We start from the raw sequence: 20,110 nt of genomic DNA, 5'->3' as shown, positions 1-20,110 counted from the left end.
CAGTCTGTAAGTCGCTCCCCCTCACACGCTTCCCTCGCCACCGTCCCACCACTCCGAGCAGCGCTGGGCTTGGCTGAGAAGGCTGTGTGTTTCCTTTTTTGTCCATTTCAGGAATCTGTAGCAAAGAGCCAGCCTCTAACATTGAACCTGTATTTGCAAAATAACTCAGGCATTAGTTAAAATGTCACGCGCTTACCACTTTGGGGGTTCCCGTCTGTCTGGGTGGGAAGAGCGCCCGTGGAGCCATCAGAGAGGACGAGACATTTTCTAACTCCTTTAAGCATGTGGTTGTTTGGGGATTGTTTTTTTCACACGGAGCCTGGCTGTCTCCATTTTTTATGACTCTGGGCATGATTTAACACATACACTGAAAAAAATGGAAGAACAACTTCTTAAATTCGCAGCGAATGTATTGTTCAATAGATTTGATTTACTAGGTAGGAGCCCTGGAAGAGCCGCCGTGGCGATTTATTGTGCTGTTGTCTCAGGAGTTGGAGTCCAGCCCCTCTGCCTGCCCTGACCCCCCGTAAAAACCACCCCATGGAGGGAAGGCCCACGGTGCACGGGGGCACCGGCTGGGGTTGTAGCTGCCACACCCTAGCCTGAGAGCAGGATGACGAGACCATGGCAGGTAGGAAAGGGGGAGAGGGCTTGTTTCGTGGATTTCGTGGCATTTGTTCTGAGCAGGTGGTTGGGATCAAGGAGCAGAGTTCTCTGGGCATCGAGGCTTGTGATTTACAGGGACCACTTGTCTCCCTGGTGACTGCAGGGAGTTAAATGGATGGGAAGCAGGTGTGCACACGTGTGTGCACGTGCGTGTATATGTGTATGTGGGTGCGTGCATGTGTGTACGCATATATGGGTGCACACATGTGTGCACGTGTACATGTATGTGTGTGTGCGTGTTTGGAGGGGAGAGAGAAACCTAGACTCATAGTTTAGAGGGATTAAGAAGGATTAGTCTCTTCAGAAAAACCTCCTCAAGATGGCTTTGCTTTTGATTCCTAAAGCAACTGCAAGCATCTCCTCCTGCTCCCCGGGAAGACTGGGAAGTGTGGAAAGTTCTGTAGCGGGTAGGGCAGGTGGCCAAGGGCTGCGAGGAGGAGACTGTCCCAGGCTGAGGGGCGGGGAAGTACTGTCCCAGGGAGACGTGCTTCCAAGCTTAGCCTAAGGCTTGGCTAAGCAGAGGTGAGGGGCAGGAGTCCCTGCGGAAGGAACAGCCTGAGCAAACACGCGGGGATAAAAGAACAGCCGGCAGTTTTCAGATGGGCAGCACTCTCCATGTGGCCAAAGCACAAGGTTCCAGGGGCCCAGGAGGAAAAAGTAGGAGGCAGCAGAAGTAAACAAGCGTTCGAAACAGGAGACATGTCAAGGGATGTCTGCTTAACTTGGAGGGGATTTATAGGAGGATTTCAGCCAAGGGGCGACATGGTGGGGTTTGTGTTTTGCAAAGATGGACTAAAGTACTGGCCTCCTTGGCTGGGCTTCCATTTCTGGAAAATCCCCTGGGCACCCCCAGCCCAGGCCAGGAAGCACGGCCCCAGGACCCCTGCCAGTGTCTTGGCTTCCGATGCTCAGCACCTGCAGACACGGCCCAGTGAGGCAGGCAGGGCTCATTCTGTGTGGGGAGGTCATGGCAAAGCCTGCTGCCAGTGAGGACAGGAGGACCTCAAGATTACAGCTGGAGGGTTACCTGGAGGAGGAGGAGGATGGACCCAATGTCTGGGTAAGGGGAGAGGCCTGTGAGGCCAGAGGCATCCTGATTGCTAGCACCACCCCAGCTTTTCGGGAGAGGTGCATTGTGAATGCCAGGTCTACTGAAGACAGCAAGGTCCAGTGGAAATTTCCATGATGGGAAATGTTCTCCATCTGTACTGTCCACTGTGACAGTCATTAGCCACAGGTGGCTATTGAGCACTTGTATGTGACCAGTGCAATTAAGAAACATTTTAAAATTTTAGTTACTATCATTTTAGTTTGGATTAAAATAGCCTTACATGGCTAGTGGCTACTATATGAGACGCAAAATCAAAAATGTGAGATCCTCGCAGACAGTTCTGTCAAATGCTGAACATGTAGGAGAGTCTTATAAGCAGTTCTCATGTCTTGTGCCTGAAGGCAGTGTGGTGCAGGGCAAGTCTTTGAACTTTGGCGTAGTCAGACTTATGGTTTATATCCCATCTGTGCCACTGTATTGGTCAGGGTAGGATTACTGCATTAACACACATCAGTTTTCAGTGGCTTCGCATAATAAATAAGAACAAAATAAAAGTTTACCTTTTTACTCATTTCACAGACCAGTAAAGGTTAGGAGGGGTCTCGGATCCACATAGTCACCCAAGGAACCAGGCTTCTTCCTTTTTTTCCTTGAAATTCTCTCCATTCAGCCAGTGGATGGAGAAAGAGCATGCAGGGTTGCCCTGAATGTTTTTAAGGGACTGGCTTATATTACCTTGACCAGAATTTAGTCACATGGCCAAACCTAGCTGCAAGGGATCCTGGGAAATGTGCTCTTGCTATGCTCATGAAAAAGAGGAATTCAGTTTGGTTAGCATCTACTCAGTCTCTGCCACAGGGACCTACTAGCTGTGTGATCTTAAGCCTTAAATTTCTTATTTGTCAGATGGGATGAAAATAAGAATTGGTGAAGGTTAAATGTGAAAAGTGCTGAGTCCAGTTGAGATTCATGAATATGGTTCTTGCCTCTCCATTTGGGTCTCATTTCAATTATTGGGCAGCAGCCCTACTAACATTAAAAAACTTGCACATGTAGGCACCACTGCATGGCATTTTATGCTTGCCCCTTTCTCCCCAAGGAGCAGGACTGACTTGGGGCAGAATTCAGTAAACCCTTGAACTTGCCTAACCCAAGGACTACCTCTGGGAAGATAGAAAGGAACTTTTCCCTGGAGGGATGGGTTTTGTTGGCCTTAAGGAGGGTACAATTACTGAAATATTTACAGATGAAATTCTATGGCATCTGAAATTTGCTTCAAAATTATTGGGGGGGGGGGGTGCTAGTGAATAGGGGTAAGATAAAACATGGTTGGCCTGAGTTGGTAATTATCAAAGCTAAAGGATGGGCTCACGGGGGTGTATCACACAGTTCTCTCTTCTTTTGTATGTCTGAAATTTTCCATAATGAAGAATTTTTAAAGGGCCATGAGGATTCCTTTTAACGAGGCTTTGCAGAGAAACCCAGAAACCTCTTATGACCTTGCAGTTTGGGGACAGAAGATGGACGGTCTTTGTTTACTTGTTGACTCACCAAAGCAATTAGCAGTTTTGCAGCTGGGTGTCCCTCAAACCCAGTGAGGCAGAAACACCCAGCCCCAGCCTTGAGCTCTGAAGCAAAAATCCACTTGAATATAAGCATCATAGGTGTGCAGAGCTGGGAGGGGCCTTGGCACTCATGAGCTGTGTCTGTTTACCAAGAGGATGATGGTACAAAAAATGGTGCACAAATCCCCTTATTACAATGCTTTTGCGAAGGTTGGAGACTTGATTTTCTAGCTGCAGAATTCAGAAACAGCCCATGTTGGTGTTTATGGTTGCATTAATGGGGCCGGTTTCGTGAGTGGACAGTGACTGTGGAGTTGGGAAGAGCCTCCATTACTCTGATGGGTACCTAAAATCCTACTCTATTTTATTGCTTTGGCTTAAGGCTGTGGTCTGTTAAAATGTGAATACTGTATCTCTGGACAGGATAGTCACTTACACTTTAGTTTAAATGATCTTAACAGTTCTTGCTAAGCAGGAGGGACTGGGGAGAGATAGGCACTTGAAGCTTAAGGCTACAGAAGTGGGGTGCCACAGGATGGAGAGGAGCTAATAGAAAAATGTATTGGCTTGGGGGGTCATGTTTTGAAGGCTTAATAATATCATGATTTTATTTGTACTTACTAACAGGAAATGTCTGGAACATATTACAGCCCATTAGGTAAAGGCAGACTACTGCTAAAAACAATGTATATACAGATAAACTCTGATTTCACACATTTCTGAGTATGAACAATAACTACATGGAAACACTTGAGTGACCTTCCTAAACTTCCTCAAAACAAGCACTGTAGAGAGCTGTGCCCAAGATTTAAAAGAGCTAGTTTTGAACACATGTAAACTCATTTACAATATTATAGCAGCCAGTATTTTTAAAATATGTTTTTATTGATTTCAGAGAGGAAGGGAGAAGGAGAGAGAGATAGAAACATTAATGATGAGAGAGAATCCTTGATCGACTGCCTCCTGCATGCCCCCAACTGGGGATAGAGCTCGCAACCCGGGCATGTGTCCTTGATCCGGAATTGAACCTGGGACCTTTGAGTCTACAGGCCAATACTCTGCCCACTGAGCCAAACCGGCTAGAGCGCAGCCAATATTTTTATTTATAATTGCATATGAGACGTCCTATATACTTTCTCTAAGTCAATCTTCACAAACCCTATGAGTCAGTGCCATCGTTAGAACCAATTTCACAGGAAGTTGAAGATCAGAGAAGTAAAGAGGCTTACCCAAGGTCACACGACTTGTAAATTAAAGTCAAGATTTGAAGCCAGGTCTATCCCAAGCCCATGTTCTCGCCACTAAGCCTTTACTGTCCCAGGTTAGTCATGTGGGTTTCACACAATTTTAAACTTCCAGTCCAGTAAGCTCTGGTTTGAGCATCTCCTAGAGCCAAGCCAGAGTTCTGGCTAATGGGCCTTGACAGGCTCCCACGCTGGTTTTATGGGCAAGCACAGTCACAGCTGCAGGCGATCCAGGTGCATTGCCCACTGACCACATCCTGGCTGTTCCCAAGAAGGTGATATTCTGGGGATGTGACTGACATTCCGCCAGAAAGGAAAGGAAAGAGTTCCCTGAAAACTAATCTAGTCCAAGAGAAGATCACTGCCTAGGTCTCTGCAAGCAGCATCAACTGAGGCTCATATTGTAGAGCTGAAAAAGGCTGAAGGAGAAAGGTGTCTTTGCGGCTCTTTTCATCCAGGATCAGCCCCAAATCGAACACCCTCATCCTTTCTCTCTGTCCTCATGCTGGCCCTTAAGACCAATCATCTAGGACCTGGAGGTTGACCAGTTGACAAATGTATTGTACATTCTCAATTACACACTGTCAAGGGAGCTATGTGAATGAAAGCTGAGATAATTCCTAATGCAAATTTATCGAGTATCCGCGATGTGCCACGCACTGAGCTAACACTTTCAGAGATGGCTAAGAAATGGCCCTTGCCTTACCCAGCGTAAGGCCCTTGTCCTTACCCAGAGAGCGAGACCACGATGCAAACAACTAAGGTAATAAGAACTGTGTTTGAGGAATGAGGAGGGACTGTGGAAGCCCAAGTGGGGAATGGGGGTGGACTTTACCAATACGTCTCATGTGGCCTTTGGGCTGGGTATTAAAAATTTCAGGTCAAGTGGAAGCTTGCTAGGAAGACAGAAGCAAATAGGGAGTGGTGTAGGGTATTTCTGGAAGATGGTACAGCATGTACAAAGGCACGAAGGTGTGAAGCATGTGCTCTGATTGGGTAACAGAGAAAAGGTCTCTGTGCTAGGAAGAAAGGTGTGTGCATGGGTGGAAGAAGGTAAGGCCAGAAAGGAAGCGAGGGAGACGACATGATTGGAACAGGGTATTTTAGAGTGAACAGTCTACACTGCAGAAGGTTGCGGGAGGGTGGCGAGATGAAACCAAGAGGTGGCTGTGTACAAAGGTGGAGGTGCACCTGGATAGTGAGGGAGAGCTCAGGAAGGGATTGTCAGCATCAGAATGAACTTGAAACTAGTGGATTCCATCAGCTCTCCGGGGAAAAGGACATGAAGAAACAGAGGACAAGGACAGCCCCGGGAAGCATCAGTGCACAAGGCAAGAAGCCGCCAGAGGAGAGCAAAGTGACTGCGGCCTCTAGCCACCCTCCTGCAGACTGTCACTGGCAAAGCACTGAACAAATGGTGGGGGTGGTCTTCTTCCTTCTAGTGCCTGTGTCCTCTTCTCAGTCTTGCTTTCCTTCCTCCCTTCCCTCCTCTTCCTTCCCCTCACCTCTCCCTGTGAGGGATGTCTTGATGAGCAGAAAGCCCCCACTGGAACTCTGCCTCCCCAGATCCTGCCTGGGTTGGAGCATGTGTCCGGATGGCAAAGGTTTCCTGCCAAGACTGACTTTTGGGAGCTCCACAGGAGCCACCGATTTTGACCACCTCTCATTTGTTATAACTGGTCCAAGCATTTTGACTAATGCAGTGACCACCTAGACCTCCCAGATGGGGTGAAGGTGGCAAGAAGTGAGGGCTCCCGCACTTCCTCAGCAAGGACCAGGTGCACCTGATGGTTGTGAGAGTCCAGCCATCAGGGGCACCGATACTGGACAGTACCTCCTGGCCTGGCCAAACTGGACAATCTGGGCCATACCCAGCATGAAAACCCCTGATCTTCTGAGACCAGGGCAAAGCTTTTCAGCATTGCCAACACCACCACCCGCCTCACCTTGGGAAACAAGAGAAAGGCCAGGCACCCCTCAGCTTTGGGATTCCTCAGGAAGACCTCACCTTGAAGAGAACTCAGAGGGTCCAGCGCCAGCCTGGACACACTGGGCCCCCCCCCCCCGTCCAACCTCTGAAGGCCAAACACAGAAGAGCCCAGCAGAGCCATGTCAAGAGCGTTCTCTTAGGGCAGACCTTCTCTGTGACATCTGACACTCATCTGACTGAGGGGCCATTCTGTTCTCAGAAGAGAATATACCAATAGCCCAGGGGAGAGGCAAGAGGGAGGGTTCAGAGCTTCATGCTGGGTGTACGGCCTGGGATGCCTCCCCGTGCACCATCCCCTTTCAGGTTTCCCAGCCATAAAGTGGTGGTAATATCTCCAGTGCAGGGTTATTGGAGACCCAGCAAGGGGTTCAGAATTTGGTGGCCCCTCCACTCACAAGAGCAATGCCAAGACCAGTACAATCCAGGCATTCGCACTGTCGCTTTGGATTCCTTGGAGAGCCTTCCGATGCGTAGGCATTTAGAGCCCCCTCCTGTTAGTGACTTCCTGGATCCCTAGATGTGTGACCTTGGAGAAGCCACTTAACCTCTCTGTACCTTCATTAGATGCTCAGGGACTGAGGCCACTGAGTAAATGTTCATGTGGTCCGGCGTGGGCAGAGGGATGGGAGGCAATGGCAGGATCCACTTGAGAGGGCACCAAGGCCCAGAGGAGGCTGGGGAGACTGGGAGGCCACCCCTACTGAGTCTCTCATGGATCACTCTCCTTACTTTCCGTGGTGAGGTAAATAAGGGAAGGCGGTCCATATGGTAAATTGGCCCCTAGGAAATGCCCTAGGGGCTTCTGGAAGGGCTCAGCCTCTTCCTTATCCCCATCCCTGTGGTTCTCTCTCTATTCCTTCATCAGAAGTCTCTCTCTTCTGGGGCTTAGAGAATCAACTATCTCCACAAGGTGAACTTGACCCATTGTAGGCTGTGGCATTTTTATAGTCATACTAGAGGCCCGGTGCATGAAATTTGTGCATTGGGGCGGGGGAGAGGTGTCCCTCAGCCCAGCCTGCACCCTCTCCAATCTGGGACCCCTCAGGGGATGTCTAACTGCCGGTTTAGGCCCATTCCCGCAGGCCTAAACCAGCAGTCGGACATCCCTCTCACAATCTGGGACTGCTGGCTCCTAACCACTCGCCTGACTGACTGCCTGATTGCCCCTAACCCGCTTCTGTCTGCCTGCCTGATCGCCCCCTAACCGCTCCCCTGTCAGCCTGATTGACACCTAACTGCTCCCCTGCTGGCCCAATCACCCCCAACTGCCCTCCCCTGCAGGCCTGGTCCCCCCCAACTGCCCTCTCCTGCAGGCCCGGTTGCCCCCAACTGCCCTCCCCTGCTGGCCCGATCACCCCCAACTGCCCTCCCCTGCAGGCCTGATTCCCCCAACTGCCCTCCCCTGCAGGCCTGGTTCCCCCCAACTGCCCTCCCTTGCAGGCCTGGTCCCCCCCCCCCCCAACTGCCCTCCCTTGCAGGCCTGGTCCCCCACAACTGCCCTCTCCTGCAGGCCCGGTTGCCCCCAACTGCCCTTCCCTGCTGGCCCGATCACCCCCAACTGTCCTTCCCTGCAGGCCTGGTCCCCCCAACTGCCCTCCCCTGCAGGCCTGGTCCCCCCCAACTGCCCTCCCCTGCAGGCCTGGTCCCCCCCAACTGCCCTCCCCTGCTGGCCCGATTGCCCCCAACTGCCCTCCCCTGCAGGCCTGGTCCCCCCAACTGCCCTCCCCTGCAGGCCTGGTCCCCCCAACTGCCCTCCCCTGCTGGCCCGATCGCCCCCAACTGCCCTCCCCTGCTGGCCCGATCACTCCCAACTGCCCTCCCCTGCAGGCCTGGTCCCCCCTCCCCAACTGTCCTCCCCTGTAGGCTATCTTGTGACAATGTGGGCGTGGGCCATCTTGTGGCAGCCATCTTGTGAAGACGGGGTGGCCATCTTGTTACTGACTCGAGGGTGTGAAGGTCAATTTGCATATTACCTCTTTATTATATAGGATGCCTGGACATGTGTGTCTGCCTGTGTCTGTGTGTACAATCCAGCAGTCTGTGTCTGCCCCAGGCAATTTCTTCATGCTTCCTGCTCCCACCTCTCCTGCCTTGATCAACAATGACAACCAACAATTATATCACACTTCCCATGCCCCAGGCACTGTTCTAAGTGCTTTATCTGTGATAGCATGATCCCATATGGTAGATAGTACTATGTATTGCCCTTTTATAGCAGAGGAGGAAATCAAGGCACAGAGAAGTTAAGTAGCTTCCTCAAGATCACACAGCTAGTAAATATCAGAGACAGGTTCAAATCCAGGCAGTCTGACCTCAAAGTCTGTGCTTTTTACCTCCAAGGTACACAGCACCCTGAATGTAGAAGGCCTGCAGCCCTCAGAGGTGCGGTACCACCCTCCCAACTCCCACCCCATCACTGGGCAGGTTGCTGAAGTAGGACAGCCACAAGCAGTGAGTGTGGGGACAGCCCTTCTAGACACACTGAGGCACAGCTTCGAAGAGCCAGCCTGAGCAGAGCAGCCCAGGAAATAGGCACACAGGCATGTCAGCGAAGAGGCTGCAGACTTGGAGCTGGGTTGCCTCACAGTCCACACAGTGACAAGCTCTGCAAATAGCGGCCAGAACCACGGGACTAAAGAAGAATCCCATGTGTGCACAGTTTGGAAAGGACATAGAGAGACAACAGTTGTCCATAGGAGCACCGTCTTTAAATAGAAAAGAGCCTGAAATACACCCTGAGTGCTCCCCCCACACACCCTCCACACACACACTCCACCCAGGGCCAGCTAAGTGACTGAACAAATGCCTTAGCTGTGCCGGTGGCGAGGGGAAGAAACCTAGTGCCCTGGCAGCTCCTGACTTTCTGTTCCTATTTAAACTGTCTGAATTGGGAGCATCGACAAGCTCCCAAATTAGCTTTTTAAATAGAAGCTGAGAGTTAAAGGAAAAGCGGCCGTGTCATGGGGGAAAAGCAAGTGAAAATCCCGGCCAGGCCAGGCCAGAGGCAGAGAGGGGGAGGGCGAGGCCCCTGGAAGGAGGCAGGGGAGGCAGGAGCCAGGGAGGGAGGAGGGCCCATCTCCTGGGCAGGGCCTCCCGCTGTCCTGGTCAAGGGCCTCCCTTCTGCCTCTCACTTGCTCTCTCTCATTTTCCAGGTCAACCGGTTGTGAGAAGGGCCGTAAATAAAACCCAAGCTGGCCTAGAGTAGGAATTCAAATCTTTCATATTTTCCTGTAGATTTTCTCAACAGAAAGGAGAATATAATCTACAGATAGTTCACTTAAACCATGAGATGAGAGCCTGGGAGGAATGGGGGCCAGGTGTGTGTGTGTGTGTGGGCGGGGGTGGGGGGGGGGGGGTGGGGGGGTGGTGGTATCTGAATCAGTGTCCTGCCTTCAAGCAGGACGACAAGGCCAGGACAGCAGGTGACCCATAATTTGACCTCTCTGGAGGAGGAAGGATACTCTCAGCTAACTGCCTCCCAAGGCCTCCAAGCTTTGGGGCAGACCCAGCTGCTGAGAACCCCCAAGATGCAAAACAAAGATGGGAAAGTACAAGAGTTCAAACCTGGGCAGAAATAAAATACTGGGTTTTAACTGTCTGGAGGTGGACTTGGGGGTGGGGACTGAAGGCCCCTCCTGGCCCTGCCCACCCAGCTCTGAGGCACTCCCCGGGGGCACAGAGGTTGAGGCCAGCAGTCCTGAGAAAATTCACTCTTCCCCAGAGGGAAGGGAGGAGGGAAGTGGCAGCAGTGCCAGGGCCTTCCCTGAATTCTTCCCCTGTCTGCCAGGGAGTGGCAGTGTTGTTAATCATTATTACTGTATGCAAATCAGTATGCAAATCCCACAGGGCTTGGGGACTCCAGGCAAATGCTAGTGCAGCCCACGCCCACCTCTTGAAGGGCCAATTGTGCGCCTTTCAGACTGACACTCTGGAGGGGGCTTTGGGGAGAGTGGGAGGAGTGAATGAAAAGGGGGCTCCAAGCCCCCAGGGGCCACTGGGGCCTACATCACAATGACCCGCCCTCCCCCCTTAATCTGGAACAGGATGGGGGTTCTCACAAGCGAGAAGCCCCCTTCTGGATCAGAGGGGTCCTTTCCCAGCCCCGCCCAGCTAGGACTGCCTTTCCAGCACACCCTGCCCTTCGCCGCTCACTTCTCTTTTTGCTCCGTCTCTCTCTCTCTCTCTCTTGGGCACGCACCTCTCCGCACCCAGAGCTGTGATCGCTCAAGTCCTGCTTTTCGGTGCTGCTGCCCAGCGCCAGGCCGAGGTCCCGGATTCCTGGCATCGGGCCGGAGACACGGGAAATTTTAGAGCTGAGGGTCCGCACAGTCGGCGGGGACCGAATTCTCCGCGCCGCCGCAAATGTGGGAGTCTGGGTCGCATATCACTCACTCCAGGGATGCTGGGGGGAGGTGAAGGGGGACCGCTGCCCTTTGGCACGTGCCGCCCGCCCGTTCCCCATCCTGTGCCGAGGCACCAGGCAGTGGGGTTTCCACGGACTTCAGGGACAGACCAACGGACTGGACGGACCCAGGTTGAGAGTTCACGCTCCCAAGTCCAGACTGGGATCTAGGTACTGGGTTCAGGTGGCGGGATAGGAGGGCGAATCCCTACCTTCAGGTCTTGCCCCTCGCGCTCCAGGAGGAGAGCAGCTCTAATGCGGGGTCAGGGCAGTATGTGTGTGTCCTCTCCCACACCCCACCCCACCCCACCCCTGGGACCTGCCCAGTGCCAACACCCGGAGCTGAGAGCGCGGCGAGCCGGAGAGCTTGCGCGGCGGCGGCGGGTTTCACTTCACCAGGTGGCCGGGCTCGCCAAAAGCAGGGGCTGGTGTCGGGTGGACAGTCGGTGAGAAACACACGCAGCTCGGTCCCCACACACCCCGTGCGCGCACACACAGGCTCTGCCGGCCACCTCTCCCTACAAACACGCCTCCAGCGCCTGCTCCGCGCTCAACCCCCACCCAAGCCACGCTTACCTCGCCTCGCTCACCCCCGTGCCCACCCTCGCGGGCACACTCCGCCACCTCCAGGCACACCCTAGGATTCCTCCACTCACCGGGGAGACGCATCAGGCTCTGCCTCGTCTCCCCGCCCCCCAACCCCGCTCACGCGCGCGCCCCTCTATACACACACACACACACACACACACTCACACGCACGCACACGCGCACACACTCACACCCTCGCGCGTGGGGAGTCACTCCCCCTCACGCCCTCGCCCCGGGCACCCTTCGCTGCGAGCCTGGGCGCTCCCGCGTCTCTTCCTCCGCTGCCTGGGGGCCCGCGCTCCCCAGCCGCTCGCCAGCGGGGATCGGTAGGGAGCCCAGGGCGCAGTCTCGCAGCCTCCCCCGACTCTCCTCTCCGCCCCGCCCGCGCCGCGCCCCCACCGCCTCTCCCTTTGGGAGAGGGACCTCGCCAGGCAGCCCGTGGCCCGCCGGCTCCGCTCCGCGCGGCGCCGGCAGCGGCGGGGGCAGGGAGCGAGCCCGCGAGCCCGCGAGCCGACTGGCGAGGCAGGAGGGGACGCGCTGCTGAGCCGGGGCTGGGGCGGCGGGGGAGGGAGGGGCCCGCGGACTGACGGACGCGAACGGACTGAGCGAGGGAGGGAGCGAGACTTCACTGGCGAGGAGGCAGCTGCTGGGCGCTCCCCGGCTGCTGGGCGCTCGGCGCCTCCGTGGCCCCCAACCGGAGCTTCCTCGCGCTCGCGGGGCGCGGGGCCGGGGCCCGGGCTGGCTTCGTCGAAGGTAAGAGGGACGCGACCGAGCCTCCCGGAGCCTGGAAGTGTACGGAGCGCAGCTCCCACGCCTGTTGCTCCTGCTGCCCACGCGGCACCCTCCCACTCGAGCCCGGGTGGGTGGGCGCTGGGGCGCCGGAAGGATTGGGGGTGGGGCCGGCGCCGCGGGGGAGCAGGCAGCCGCCCCGAGGCTTCTGTTCCCTCGGGCTGCGCTGCGGATCCACCTCCAGGCAGCGCAGCGAGGCGATGGGAGATTGGGGGGTGGGGGTGTGAACCTCTGCCCTCTTTCCATTGGCCTGCCTTCCCTCGGGGGTGCCAGAGGCAGCGCCCTGGGATCGGGCGGCAGGTGGCGACGGCTTGCTCGGTACCCCTTCTTTGTGAGAAGAGCAGAGAAATGGCCGAGGTCGGAAGCAGGGAGCAGTTTGGGGCGCTTCTCAAAGTTCTCCAGCCAGCGGGGTGCCTACCGGAGGCTGGGGCCCCGCACCTCTGGTCCTGCTCCACGCCGCTTCTACCCTGCGAGCTCTGGGGGGGGGAAAGGCCGCTAAGGGACCGCAGGAGGCCAGCGCCCCGGGGAGGGGGTCCAAAGACTCACTTTGCGTGGTGTTTACACTGGGGACGGACGGGGTGCGGAAGGGACTGGGTAGAGAAGTTACCTGGAATCAACTAAATTCCTGCACTTGCTTAGTGTTGACATTTGAATCAAGTCCAAGATGTCCTGCTTTTTTTTTTTTTTTTTAATTCTGGGCAGCGGTGACATGTCAGCAACAGGCAGAGGTTCTGGACCTGGAATCTTAGAGCAAAGGCTCCGCCGTATTTCCTAAGAGAGGGTGTCTGAACTTCCTCAGGATCCTGGGCACAAAGCGGTCTGTTTATGAGATCCGGCAAGGGTTGCCGTATGGTGCGTGTTGGTATTTTGCGTGAATGTACGTGATGGTTAAACGTAAGCCTTATTTACTGTCACTTCAAGGGTACTTGGGTGTTTTAGTTCTGCAGAAAGGGGGCCTGGGCGTGCAGGAACTCCATGCAAAGCATCTGTACATTTCCCCATGTGGAAATGTTGGCACATGGTCAGGAATGGATATGTTTATTTTCCCTTGTCACTACTTGAATGAGCAAAATGCAAGCGCACAAGAGACCCCCAGAGGACGAAAGATTAGTAGCTTGTTCCCTTTTGCTGCTGAGGCTGGGAAAAAAGGAGCGAGTTCGGGAGAGTGTTCCGGTCAGCCTAGGAGTGGCACTGTGGGAGAAGAGGACCTGGGTGTGTATCCCAGGCCTGTACCCAAGGGTCCCCAGCTTGGCACCCTGTCAGTGTGGCACCCTGCCTGCCCAAACTCTGTGGGCACAGGAGAGAGCCCCCTGGATTGTCAGGACCCTCCCCTCCCCCAGACTGGCCTCATTCTGGGCTCAGCGATATAAAATTGTGAAAAGTAAAAGTTTCCGGGGACTCTGCGCCTCCAGCACTCTGCCGAGGTCATTGAAGGGCAGGCCTTGGCGATGTGACATTTTTGCTGCCCTGGGCCTGTGCTCAGGTTCGGCGCCAGTGCCCAGGACGGGCTGTCTGTCACTTTGCTCACTTTGGGCCCTCGCCCTCCCAAGCCGGAGCTGTCGCACAGAGCTGACTTTTTACAGCCGGGGGAATGCTTCCCTTTTGTGGGATTTTCTGCCTGTCATTTCAACACTCACCTGTTTAAATGTCTTTTTCCCCCGGCCTGCCCCCACCCCCATCTTTCCCACTGTCAAACTCCTCTGCCAAAAACAAAAATAGCTTCAGAGTTTTCATCTGTAAGGCGTCCACGTCCTAGTAAAACCTCGGCATTTGAGGCATGCGCAGTGCCATTGGCTGGAAATGGGGCCGCACCGTTGTGCCTGTTGCAGGAATTCATACCCAGGTCGGCTCCAGGAGGTGTCGGTGCCCATCAGGGGGCCCACGCTGCAGTGAGAGCCACCAGAAGCCCTGCTTCAGCCAGCCATGCCTGCAGGGCTGTGTGGAGATATGGCTGGGGTGGCTGCGGGCATGGTATCCGGTGGGACTTTTTCTCCCCTTCCAAAACCTGTATGTTCCCCCCCACAACACACCACACACACACACACACACACACAGAAAGTAGCAGTGGGGCAATTGCTCTCTTTTTTGGTACCTTTACTAGGGGACAGGCTTGTGCCCCCTCGTGGTTGTCAAGTAACACTGGAGGCATCATGGCCTTTGCCCTGTGGTGGGGGAGGAGGGGCGTGGGGAAGCAGGGCAGTGGTCTGGCCAAGCCCTTGACTCCATGTTGAGACTGCCTGGGTTTAAAGCTCTCTGCCCACTTATTACATCACCTCGTACAGCTTCTCATCTTCCTCATCTGCAAAATGGGGGCAGCGGTGGTGTCTGCCCCTCAGGTTGTTGGCGGGGCCAGTTGAGATGGTCCATGCAGGGTGAGATGGTCCATGTGGCACTGTGCCCGGCACAAGCAGGCCTCAGGGAACCTCCGCTGCTGTTCTTCTCACAGGGGGACCCAGAGAAGCGGTTAGCACCATTGTAGGCTCAGACCGCTCAGGTGGGGGTCCCTGTCCCCCCTTCCCGACCATTGCATGTCGGATTCTTCCCATGCTGCTGTGAGGAAGGCATGAGAGGGTTCAGAGGAGGCAGGGCTGTGCCTGGCCTGCAGTAACTGCCCAGTTATTGTGAGCCGTGATTGCTAAGAAGACACGCAGAAGCGTCCGTAATCCAGGCCTGAGGGGACAAGTGCTAGAGACGAGGGGCAACACTGTATGGGAGCCCGCAGGAGGAGAGAATTTCATGGTGGGAGAGGTGGGGGCACCACAGCGAGGGTGGGGGCCAGGTGGGAATCTAAAAGGGCTGGAGGGGGAGGATGTTGCCAAGAGGAGGAAGGGAGCATGCCCAGAGACGGACCCCCACAGGTCTGTGCGTGAGCCGTCTGTGATCTCGCTGCTGGAGGGAAGATGGGCGCCTGGAACCCGGGGCAGGAATGGTAAGCCAGGAGCCCGCTGTGGAAATGCTGCAGTGCTGGGCCCGGTTTGGATTTGATTTTGGAAGCTGTGGGGTGCAGCCATCAGAGCAAGGCTCAGGGAGATGACTGAGCAGCATGGATTTCTGGGGAACAGGAGAAACGGGGGTGGGGGTGGGGGTGAAGACAAGCAGGCCAACGGGGAGGAGGCCTGAGGGGACTGGGGCCTTCATGAGGGCAGTACGAGCCATTGTCTCATTATTTGGCGACTCTTTGGGTGGAGCAATGAGGAAGGAGGCCAAGGTGACAGGCCTGCGGTCAGGGATGCTGAGAGTAAAGGGAGAAGAGAAGCTTCTTGCAAGTAGGGAGATCCAAGCTAAGCCTTTCCTGTTCCAGGGCATCCAGGTGGGCACGGCCAGTGGCAGCCCCGGAGTGGGAGGAGGTGCAGACCTGAAAATCCTAGAAGGGCGGGGAGTCAGGAGAAGGAAGCAGGTTTGACAGGGAGAGATGGAGCTCACATCCCATGATAAGGCTCACCTCTGCCTCATTTATTTCTCTTTTTTAAAAAATAACTTTATTTATTAATACTTTTTTATTGATTTCAGAGAGGAAGGGAGAGGGGGAGAGAGAGATAGAAACATCAACGATGAGAGAGAATCCTTGATCGGCTGCCTCCTGCACACCTCCCACTGGGGACTGAGCCCCCAACGGGGCATGTGCCCTTGACCAGAATCAAACCTGGGACCCTCCAGTCCACAGGCCGACGCTCTATCCATTGAGCCAAACCGGCCAAGGCACCCTTGTTTCTTTAAACACAGAATCAAACCAACTGCATTCCAGAGGCCCCCAATAATTCTGAGTCAGGATTGGTTCTGAGTGATCAATTTAGGATTCGTGAACACGAGTGAGTTAACCCCAAACAGTTTCCCGTCATGTTACGTGTGTTTCTGTGTCACCACATGGCTATCCACAGATGGTGTACATTTGGGGAATGCAGAGCCATCTCACTATCGTCTTTAAAAAGCCAGATCTGGGAAGGTAAAACTGTTTCCCAAAGCCAAATATAATTCTCCCTGCCATTGTTCCCTCCGTGCAGGCAGGGGGTGGGGAGGGGTGTGCACAGTGTGGTCGGAGAGCGGTGGGGGAGGGGACCAGGAACTGCCGAGGGCCGGGTGGGGCCAGGTGACAGAGGCTGGCATGGGGAAGAGTATTGTTATATAACCCACGGGAGCTAAGGATGGTGGGCAGATGGAGACGGGAGGCGAGGAATCTGGAGATGGCAGTGAGCGTGGATCAGCTTCCTCTGCGAGGGAGAGGGGCAGTGCATGGGAGGCAGGTGAACGAAGAATCCCTGAGTCCCTTCACAAGTGGGGAGGGGCCCCTGCCCAGCCTCAGAGCCTGTCCTGTCTTCCTGTCATGGCTCTGAGGGTCGTGATTGGACACTAGGTGGCTGGGTGTCCCAGAGAGTAACATTCTAGTGGGGACAGCCTTCTCCATTGGACTTGGGGACAAGCTCCACTGAGCCCTGAGCCTGCTGTAGTCACCGGCCATCTCCCAGAATATTCCAGGCTGGGCAACCCCAGCCTCCTCACCAGTGAGGAGTGGAAAGAAAGTGTTTACCTGAGCCCCTTCATCCACACCCCATTCCTGATTACCCTGGTGGATGAAGAGAGAAATAAAAATTAGCATGTTTATTCCACTTTGAAATTCGTTTAATGAGAACTCATTTACCCTCTCCCGATTTGAATTCGCAAGAAGGCCATAACCTTTCAGAGCTGATTATTTCCCGGGTCTTCCCCCATCTTCCTGCGAAAGAGGCTTTCCCTCCACATGCTCTGAGCCCTCTCGGAACTTGACAATTGGTCAGGCAGGCAGCAGCATCTGGTGATCCACACGCCGCGCCCCCGTGCTAGGTGCACTCCCCACAGGGGAGGTCAGAGAGAACCGTCCTCTCTCGGGTGGTCATTTCAGTTTAAATCATTTGCTTTCAAGACGTTTGCTGTTTCCCTCACCGGTGACCCTTCCCACAATCCCACGCCCCCCCTGCTTGCCCATCAGGACTCACCTGGCTCTCTGCTCTCTCCTCCTGTCTCCCAGGGGTCGCTGCACTGAGTCCAAGCTGGTGTGCACAGTCTGCGCAGTGGCCGCCCCGGCGCTGGAGTCACCATGGCGGCGGGAGTGGCAGCCTGGCTGCCTTTTGCGCGGGCCGCGGCCATCGGGTGGATGCCAGTGGCCAACTGCCCCATGCCCCTGGCCCCGGCTGACAAGAACAAGCGTCAGGACGAGCTGATCGTGCTCAACGTGAGCGGGCGAAGGTTCGAGACCTGGCGGACCACGCTGGAGCGCTACCCGGACACGCTGCTGGGCAGCACGGAGAAGGAGTTCTTCTTCAACGAGGACACCAAGGAGTACTTCTTTGACCGGGACCCCGAGGTGTTCCGCTGCGTGCTCAACTTCTACCGCACCGGGAAGCTGCACTACCCGCGCTACGAGTGCATCTCGGCCTACGACGACGAGCTGGCCTTCTACGGCATCCTCCCCGAGATCATCGGAGACTGCTGCTACGAGGAGTACAAGGACCGCAAGCGGGAGAACGCCGAGCGGCTGCAGGACGACCTGGACTCGGAGAACAACCAGGAGTCCATGCCCTCGCTCAGCTTCCGCCAGACCATGTGGCGCGCCTTCGAGAACCCGCACACCAGCACCATGGCCTTGGTCTTCTACTACGTGACTGGCTTCTTCATCGCCGTCTCGGTCATCACCAACGTGGTGGAGACGGTGCCGTGCGGCACGGTGCCCGGGAGCAAGGAGCTGCCGTGCGGCGAGCGCTACTCGGTGGCCTTCTTTTGCCTGGACACGGCGTGCGTCATGATCTTCACCGTGGAGTACCTCCTCCGGCTCTTCGCCGCGCCCAGCCGCTACCGCTTCATCCGCAGCGTGATGAGCATCATCGACGTGGTGGCCATCATGCCCTACTACATCGGCCTGGTCATGACCAACAACGAGGACGTGTCGGGCGCCTTCGTCACGCTGCGGGTCTTCCGTGTCTTCCGGATCTTCAAGTTCTCGAGACACTCGCAGGGCCTGCGGATCCTGGGCTACACGCTCAAGAGCTGTGCCTCCGAACTCGGCTTTCTCCTCTTCTCCCTCACCATGGCCATCATCATCTTCGCCACTGTGATGTTCTACGCCGAGAAGGGCTCCTCCGCCAGCAAGTTCACAAGCATCCCTGCCTCCTTTTGGTACACCATTGTCACCATGACGACACTGGGGTAAGTGGGGGCTGGTGGCCTGGAGCAGGGCCCGGGCGATGGGGCGGCGCAGCCCTGGATGGTGTCGGGGTGGGCAGAGGAGGATGGAGAGGGGTATCCAACTTGTGTGACAAGGAGAGTTGCCTCATCACAAGGGGAAGGCACGTGACTGCTTCGTTTGGGGGCAGTGGCTTGCTCCGAATTGAGCGTTCTTTAGGTGTATTTTATAAAACTTAGGAAGTTAAGTCACCGTTTCTTTATTCGGCCATGCATTCTGTGCGTTTGTGTGTGTTTTGGGGGGGGGCGATGGCTGCATTTTATTTACATCTGTGCATATAAAGAAGAGAAACAGGGCAGCCGGTGGGGAGGAAAAGGCTGTGAGGGTTTGGTGAGTATTGCAAGGAGGGGACATACTTCCGTTAACGGAAGACACCGGCGGCCCTCTTTTCGGACCCTTCCTGCATTTGTTTGTAGCATATTTGCAGTCTGGTTTCCCTTTTGCCTTACTGGTCCTTTCTGCTACCCCGGATGCCCAAGGGTTCCGTAGCCCTGAGTAGATTTCCTCTAAGTGACGCTGAACTTGGGTTTTCTGAAAAACGGGGCCCCAGTTTGTTTCTTCCTCGCTGAAGGAGGAGCAGCCTCTGTGATGGAATGACCTGGCTACCCGGGCGATGGTGAGGTGGTCTGAATGAAGCATGTGGTCGGACACAGAAGCAGCAATATTGTCGAAGGGAGGGGCAAGGACGCTCCTTGAGATCACTGGTGACCCTCTCTTCCACCTCCCAGAGGTCCCCTCTCCAACCGAGGCCACAGAAATGTATTTATGGTCCTGGGATGTGAAGAAGAAGAGAAAGGGGGCTCAGGAAGGAGAGTACAGTTTTCCCCCTAACAGGATTAGGGTCAAGGAAGGCAGCTTTAGGGAGACCTGTATTTCTTAGGGTTTCTCCTTCAGCCGTTGCAAGTCAATGAGGCTAATGCAAACCCCCTTCACAATTCATGTGCTGGGTCTATATTTGCTTAGGCCAGGAAGCATTATGTTGCTGGTGGAGAATTCATGAAGCTTTTTATTTGGTCTTTGGCAATTCGTTTGGTGGTATCCTGGTGATTCAATATTTTTCGTGGCTGAAACCCTGTGGCCGCTGGTGTGGGTTTTTCTGTAGTGCTGGGCATGCTTCTTGGGAATGACCGAACAGGTGATGGGACCTTTTAAAATGATTACATTTGTCATTCTTCCATATTGGAGGGAGTAGCAAGGGGTTGAGCAAGGGATGTCATTGTCCATCTGTGAAGGCCACTTTGGGTGGGACATTCCCTTTACCTCTTGTCTGTCTGACAGAGGTCATCCTGCCCCCTCCTCCTACTCCGACACACACTCTTCTTCAAACACTGTTCCCACCCAGAATGGTAAGAATGTCTGCTCGTTTGACCTTGTGTTTCTTGGCTTAGGGAGCAGATGTGGGCTCTCGGGTATGATGGGATATTAGGAATGAAATGGGCCAGAGAGTGTGCCCCTGTCAGAAGAAGCGGGCATCTTTGTCCTTCCAGGCCGACCCTGGCCATCCCGTCACATGGGAGACCTCACCCGTGGCCAGGAGCTGCCTGGCTGTACTTCTGATGTGGCTCTGACTGCCTAGTGCCCTCACGTGCCCTTTGTGGGGC

At 55.0% G+C, this 20,110-nt stretch overlaps 1 protein-coding gene across 2 annotated transcripts in view; it reads left to right on the top strand.

Annotated features, from left to right (window-relative positions):
* Positions 1-17,366: 17,366 nt before the first annotated feature.
* KCND3 (potassium voltage-gated channel subfamily D member 3) overlaps positions 17,367-20,110 on the top strand; it is a 129,597-nt gene continuing 126,853 nt past the window's right edge. For both annotated transcript variants that reach the window (XM_008147164.3, XM_008147163.3), the window contains exon 1: positions 17,367-18,472. In XM_008147164.3, the coding sequence (XP_008145386.2) occupies positions 17,367-18,472 (1,106 nt within the window). The remainder of the gene's footprint in view (positions 18,473-20,110) is intronic.

Source organism: Eptesicus fuscus, chromosome 22 (genome assembly GCF_027574615.1).
Source record: "Eptesicus fuscus isolate TK198812 chromosome 22, DD_ASM_mEF_20220401, whole genome shotgun sequence".
Classification (NCBI taxonomy): domain Eukaryota; kingdom Metazoa; phylum Chordata; class Mammalia; order Chiroptera; family Vespertilionidae; genus Eptesicus; species Eptesicus fuscus.
This window is presented reverse-complemented; position numbering and strand designations above follow the sequence as displayed.